Genomic DNA, 7,500 nt, shown 5'->3' with positions numbered 1-7,500 from the left:
TTAGTTGCACGTTTCCAGATAGGCAAACCCTAATTAGTGCTCAAAAAGAAGATCGCGAATTGAAAAGTATATATGAAGAAACAGAACAGCTAAAGGAACAGGATGATTTAAGTGAAACAAGTTATGTATTAAAGAATGATGTGTTATATAGATTAATTCGTCCAGTGACCGCATCTACTGATGAAGAGTGGAAGGTAAGGGAACAAATTGTAGTACCTAGTAAGTTTAGGCATTTCATTTTGCAAGAGGCTCATGAAAGTGAATGGGGTGGTCATTTAGGAATACGAAAAACACTGTCCAAAGTGAAAGATAATTTTTTTTGGCCTTCTGTAAAGAAAGATGTAGTCAGACATTGTAAGTCATGTCATCAGTGCCAAATGGTTGGAAAACCCAACCAGAAAATTACTAAAACGCCTTTAATTCCTATCCCAGCTGTTGAAGAACCATTCACGCAAATTGTTATTGACATTGTGGGTCCTTTACCCAAAACCAAAACAGGTTTTCAGTACATGTTAACTATAATGGACAGAACCACTAGATTTCCTGAGGTAATACCTGTTAGAGGCATTAAGAGTGGTATTGTAATTAAGCATCTCATGGACTTCTTTTCTCGTTATGGTTTGCCTCGAGAGATACAGTCGGATCAAGGTTCTAATTTCACTAGTAGGGAGTTCCAGGCTAAAATGAATGAACTTGGCATTAAACACAACTTGGCATCTTCATATCTTCCCGAAAGTCAGGGAATACTTGAAAGATTTCACACCACTCTGGAGAATGCTTTGACTAAGTATTTTTTAGACCATGTTGAGGAATGGGATAAAGACTTGCCTTTATTGCTTTTTGCTTTAAGATCAGTCCCTAGTGAATCTCTGGGTTTTTCTCCTTTTCAGATGGTCTATGGACACAATGTGAGAGGACCTCTTGATTTATTAAGGGAACATTGGGAAGGGGGTAGTGGTAAAATGAATTCACTTGATTATATTTTGTCTTTCAAAGAGAAATTAAGGAGCATTTGGCAATGGGCCCAAAATAATCTCTCTACTTCGCAGGCTAAAATGAAAACTCATTATGATAGAAAGTCTCAAGTAAGGAATTTTGAAGCAGGAGAACAAGTACTAGTGTTACTTCCTATGCCAGGTCAGTTCAGAGCTCAGTTTGTAGGTCCAGCAGTGGTTAAGAAGAAACTGAATGATGTTGATTATTTGGTGGAAATTCCAGGGAGGAGGAAAAAGTATCAGTTGTGTCATATTAACATTATGAAGAAATATTTTTCCAGAGCTAACACTGTTAAATCTGTTTCAGCTGTTGTACCTAAAGAATGTAATGGACAAGAAGTGGAAAGCAAAGAATATGGATGGAATGGCGAAAACTCTAAAATTTTGTGTAACCCAGATAGCTTGTTTAAACATCTGAATGCTCAGGAAGCTACTGATATTAAGGATTTATTCAAAGAACATCCGTCAATATTTAAGGACACTCCTGGTCTTGTGCGTAGTTTGCAACATGATGTGGTACTAAAGCCAAATGCCCAGCCAATTAGACAAGCCCCTAATAGGTTAAGTCCACAGAAAGCTGAAGCTGTGAGAAAGGAAGTCAGTTATATGTTGGAGAATGACTTGATAACACCAAGTAGCAGTCCTTGGAGTTCCCCAGTTGTATTAGTGAAAAAGGAAAATGGACAAGACAGGTTGTGTTTTGACTACAGGAAAGTAAACGACTTAACAGTTGCTGACAATTTCCCTCTGCCTCGCATAGAAGATTGCATAGATAAGATTGGTAATGCCAAGTATATTAGTAAGTTAGACCTTTTAAGAGATTACTGGCAGGTTCCTCTGACTGAAAATGCACGAGAAATATCAGCATTTATAACACCTGAAGGTTTATTCGAATGTAAAGTCATGCCCTTTGGCATGCGTAACGCAGCCAGTACCTTCCAGAGAATGATGTGGATGATCACGAATGGATTGAAGGGTTGTGTAGTTTATCTGGACGATATAATTATTTTCAGTGACAACTGGAAAGACCATGTCGATAGAATCAGGGCCTTATTTCGTGCAATTGCTGACGCTGGTTTGGTGGTAAACCTTTCTAAATGCGAATTTGGAAAGGCTGACGTTATCTACCTAGGACATCACGTCGGATAAGGTAAAGTATTACCCAAGGAAAAGAACATTGAAGCTGTACTAGCTTTTCCCACTCCAAAAACTCGGAAAAATGTAAGGCAATTTGTTGGTCTCGCTGGTTACTATCGCAGGTTTGTCCCCAGTTTTTCTGAAATAGTAACTCCTTTAACTAATCTTTTAAGAGAGAAATCTAGATTCTTGTGGGACGATACATGTCAACGAGCCTTTGATAAATTAAAAGGCATTTTAAGCACCTGCCCTATTTTGAAATCACCTGACTTTCAGAAGGGGTTCGAGTTAATGGTGGATGCCAGCGATCTCGGAGTAGGAGCAGTGCTATTGCAAGACGATAGTGAAGGTATTGAACATCCTGTTTCATATTTTTCTAGGAAACTTAATGAGCATCAAAAGAAATATAGCACAATCGAAAAGGAAGCCTTAGCTTTAGTTTTAGCTCTACAACATTTTGAAATTTATGTAACATCTAGCGTTGATCCAATTTTTGTGTATTCAGATCACAACCCTTTAAAATTTGTAAACAAATTTAGGAACAAAAACAGAAGGCTCACTAATTGGAGTCTTATGCTTCAGGAATATAATTTGACTGTAAAACATGTGAAAGGGAAGGACAATGTTGTCGCTGATGCCCTCTCTAGAAATCTGTGATGTCTTTTCCACTTGAATTATTGTTTTGTTTTCGTATTTATTTTATTTTTCTTCCTGCAGTGTCTTTGGTGCAACATCTCGTTCTTTCATCATTGGTTTTTTGTTTGTGGAAGTGATAATTTACTGGTCCTGAGGCCATTTAACGTTGCCGTTATTTTTTTTTTTTTCAGTACATGTTGAGATATAAAATTGGTTGGAACTCTCATATGAGTTGTAAAAAAAAAAAAAATATTTTTTTTTTACCTATTAGGTTGGGGGTATCACGCCCGAAAGTATTTTCGTTCGTTCATTTATATATTTCTCTATTTATTTATTTGTTTGCCCACGCAGTCGTATGTTTGCTGCTTGTTGGTAACTGGGTGTTGTTTGCTTGTTATTTATTTTGCAGTCGTTAAGGAGGGTAGTTCTAATCCAACAATTTCTTCCTTTACATGATGACGTGGAAGCAGAGAGACTTCTTTTTCGGGAAAAGCCCAAGTTTGCGGTCAGTGATCCTCTGAACGCTAGAGAGGTTGGGATTGCCTCTGAGAGGTACTAATCTACTGAGAGCAGTGGATTCGCCTTGGATCGCTGCAATGGTGTGTAGCTGTTAGCGCCCTTTATTCGACATCGACGCCTGTTTTTGAGTCTTCAGCTCCTTATACCACTGTCACGCCCGTTTGATCATTCTTTCGCTGCTGATGCATGGATGTTTGCCTTCGAAGAGCTGCTGTGATCGAGTGTTTTTATCAAGTTCTCGATACTAATCTTGGTCTTTATCTGGAGGATTACAACACCTTTTAATCTGCGACGGACACATTACGAACACGGGAGAGGATATCAGCCTTGAACAGCCCCTAAAGACAATTCAGATTTATCACCTGGTCCCTCCTGTTTATTACTGCAACTGCAGCGCCTTTGATGATACTTTACGAGAAGTTAAGTATTGGTATTAGTAACTGTCCTCCATTTTTAGAACTGCAATTAACATTAACAACACTTCATTACAAAGGAGCATCAAGTTTACGCTGCAGTGACCTGAAACTTAATTCGGTCCAAATATTATTTAATTATTTTCTTTTTCTTTTGTAAATAAATATTTATATTTCCTTTTTGTATCATACTCCCTCGTTGTCCTTTGCCATCATTGTTTATGAACTATAACTGGTTGTTAAAGGTACTTAAGGTTGTACAAAATATAATTGTTTTTTTTTTTTATGTAACGGCTTTATGCAAATTAAAAAGAACCTGCTTTAACATAAAACCTTAATGTTATTAATTAAGTCGTGACATAAATTGGCGACCGTGACAGGATGGCAAGGGGTCAGTGAGGTAGTGTGAAAAAGTATAATTTTTTTTTTCTCTCTTTACGGGAAACTTTTAATAGTTCATCATGTTAAGTAGCATTTGCTTATTTTCACAAGATGTCAACTTTAAGCGAGTTAACTGCCATAGGTAAGGAACTTGGATTGTCAGGATCTGACTTAGCATATTTCATAAAAGAGCAACAGGAGTTCGAACGCGCTAAACGAGCAGAGCAGAGAGACGCTGAAAGAGAGCAAATGGAAGCAAAAAAAGCAATATTGTCTGAAAAGAGCGCTTATGGAAGCTGATAAAGAAAGGCTTGAGTTAGAGATAACTTTAAAGTCGTCAAAGTCCGATGAAACTTCTATGAGTGCTTCTGTGCCAGCTAAGTTCAGTGATAAGTGGGGAACTAAGCTAATTCCTAAGTTTAGCGAGTCAGATGTCGGAAAATTTTTCGTTGCTTTTGAGAAAGTAGCTCATCAGTTAGCTTGGCCCAAGGAACTCTGGGCTGTATTAGTGCAATCTGCATTCTCTGGTAAGGCACAAGTAGTTTATGCTGCGTCAAGTGCAGAAGATTCCGGTGATTATGATATTGTGAAAAAAATGGTTTTAAATGCATACCAGCTAATCCCAGAAGCTTACCGGCAGAAATTCAGATCCTGGCGTAAAATGTTTAATCAAACATTTGTAGAATGGGCAGGCCAGAAAGCAGTTAAACTTGACGAGTGGATGGCTGCAGAGGAGGCAAGTACATTTGCCGAGTTACGAGAACTGGTTTTGTTGGAGGATTTTAAAAATAACATTCCCAAAGACGTTCGCATCCATATTGAAGAATTTAACATTGATAATGTGAATGAGGCACCAAAGGCAGCAGACAGGTTTGTTTTGTCACACAAGCATTATGGTAAGAAGAAAACTCATTGGGAAGCAGGTGTGGAAAAGGTGGAAGTAGTAAAGGGTAGAGAAAGTCCTTCATCGCCTTCGAGGGGTGCGAGGCAGGCCCGGGACATTGTTTGTTATAAGTGTGGTAAGAAGGGCCATGTTAAGTCACATTGTCCTGAAGTAACTAAGTCGGTTAAACCAGTTATGTTGATGGATTGTAGGTCAGTGCCGCCTGTGTCTTCTAGTCTTGAAGGAGAGGTGAGTGGGAGCATGCCTTATGGTAAGGAATTTGAAGACTTTGTCTTTAGAGGTATAGTGAAAGTTGGATCTGAGGCAACTGATGGTAATATCGTTGCATTGCTGCGAGATACTGGCTCGTGCCAGTCCTGCATTCTGGAAACCTCTCTCCCTAAAGATTTCTCACGGAAAGGTCAGGATTTTGTGTTGCTTGGGGGTTTCCCAGATACAGTAACATCTTGGCCTGTGGAAGAAGTTTATTTGGAATCTCCTTTGGTAACTGGTAGGTTGAAACTGGCTGTAGTTAGTGCATTGCCTGTGAGTGGTGTGGATTTGTTGATAGGCAATGATGTGATGCAAGGTAGTGGCACAGCCTGTGCATCAGAAGGTCGAAAGGGGGCTAGTGTGGTTAATGAACGTGTTATGGTAAATGTTAAACCTGTTGTTCCTGTAACCCGAGCCCAATCTAGAGAGGAAGTCAAAGGTGGAGAAGCTGACATAAATTTGGAAAACTGCTTCCAAACCAAAACTCAACCTAAGACAACGAAATTTAAGTCCAAGCAGATAAAAAATCTTTCGTTAAAGTCTATGGTTAATATATCTGAAGACTTTCCTACAGATTTTAGTTGCACGTTTCCAGATAGGCAAACCCTAATTAGTGCTCAAAAAGAAGATCGCGAATTGAAAAGTATATATGAAGAAACAGAACAGCTAAAGGAACAGGATGATTTAAGTGAAACAAGTTATGTATTAAAGAATGATGTGTTATATAGATTAATTCGTCCAGTGACCGCATCTACTGATGAAGAGTGGAAGGTAAGGGAACAAATTGTAGTACCTAGTAAGTTTAGGCATTTCATTTTGCAAGAGGCTCATGAAAGTGAATGGGGTGGTCATTTAGGAATACGAAAAACACTGTCCAAAGTGAAAGATAATTTTTTTTGGCCTTCTGTAAAGAAAGATGTAGTCAGACATTGTAAGTCATGTCATCAGTGCCAAATGGTTGGAAAACCCAACCAGAAAATTACTAAAGCGCCTTTAATTCCTATCCCAGCTGTTGAAGAACCATTCACGCAAATTGTTATTGACATTGTGGGTCCTTTACCCAAAACCAAAACAGGTTTTCAGTACATGTTAACTATAATGGACAGAACCACTAGATTTCCTGAGGTAATACCTGTTAGAGGCATTAAGAGTGGTATTGTAATTAAGCATCTCATGGACTTCTTTTCTCGTTATGGTTTGCCTCGAGAGATACAGTCGGATCAAGGTTCTAATTTCACTAGTAGGGAGTTCCAGGCTAAAATGAATGAACTTGGCATTAAACACAACTTGGCATCTTCATATCTTCCCGAAAGTCAGGGAATACTTGAAAGATTTCACACCACTCTGGAGAATGCTTTGACTAAGTATTTTTTAGACCATGTTGAGGAATGGGATAAAGACTTGCCTTTATTGCTTTTTGCTTTAAGATCAGTCCCTAGTGAATCTCTGGGTTTTTCTCCTTTTCAGATGGTCTATGGACACAATGTGAGAGGACCTCTTGATTTATTAAGGGAACATTGGGAAGGGGGTAGTGGTAAAATGAATTCACTTGATTATATTTTGTCTTTCAAAGAGAAATTAAGGAGCATTTGGCAATGGGCCCAAAATAATCTCTCTACTTCGCAGGCTAAAATGAAAACTCATTATGATAGAAAGTCTCAAGTAAGGAATTTTGAAGCAGGAGAACAAGTACTAGTGTTACTTCCTATGCCAGGTCAGTTCAGAGCTCAGTTTGTAGGTCCAGCAGTGGTTAAGAAGAAACTGAATGATGTTGATTATTTGGTGGAAATTCCAGGGAGGAGGAAAAAGTATCAGTTGTGTCATATTAACATTATGAAGAAATATTTTTCCAGAGCTAACACTGTTAAATCTGTTTCAGCTGTTGTACCTAAAGAATGTAATGGACAAGAAGTGGAAAGCAAAGAATATGGATGGAATGGCGAAAACTCTAAAATTTTGTGTAACCCAGATAGCTTGTTTAAACATCTGAATGCTCAGGAAGCTACTGATATTAAGGATTTATTCAAAGAACATCCGTCAATATTTAAGGACACTCCTGGTCTTGTGCGTAGTTTGCAACATGATGTGGTACTAAAGCCAAATGCCCAGCCAATTAGACAAGCCCCTAATAGGTTAAGTCCACAGAAAGCTGAAGCTGTGAGAAAGGAAGTCAGTTATATGTTGGAGAATGACTTGATAACACCAAGTAGCAGTCCTTGGAGTTCCCCAGTTGTATTAGTGAAAAAGGAAAATGGACAAGACA

The 7,500-nt window shown here is 38.5% G+C and overlaps 2 protein-coding genes across 2 annotated transcripts in view; both read left to right on the top strand.

Moving 5' to 3' along the window:
* The window catches only part of LOC137636277 (uncharacterized), a 3,588-nt gene extending 1,444 nt beyond the window's left edge, over positions 1-2,144 (top strand). Inside the window, exon 1 of the mRNA XM_068368707.1 lies at positions 1-2,144. This exon is cut by the window's left edge and continues 1,444 nt beyond it. Within this exon, the coding sequence (XP_068224808.1) occupies positions 1-2,144 (2,144 nt within the window).
* A 2,226-nt stretch (positions 2,145-4,370) lies between these two features.
* Positions 4,371-7,500, top strand: part of LOC137636268 (uncharacterized) — a 3,588-nt gene continuing 458 nt past the window's right edge. The window contains exon 1 of the mRNA XM_068368698.1: positions 4,371-7,500. This exon is cut by the window's right edge and continues 458 nt beyond it. Coding sequence (XP_068224799.1) covers positions 4,371-7,500 — 3,130 coding nt within the window.

This window comes from Palaemon carinicauda, chromosome 3 (genome assembly GCF_036898095.1).
Source record: "Palaemon carinicauda isolate YSFRI2023 chromosome 3, ASM3689809v2, whole genome shotgun sequence".
Taxonomy (NCBI): Eukaryota; Metazoa; Arthropoda; class Malacostraca; order Decapoda; family Palaemonidae; genus Palaemon; species Palaemon carinicauda.
The sequence above is the reverse complement of the archived record's forward strand: the minus strand, read 5'-3'. Positions and strand labels throughout refer to the sequence as shown.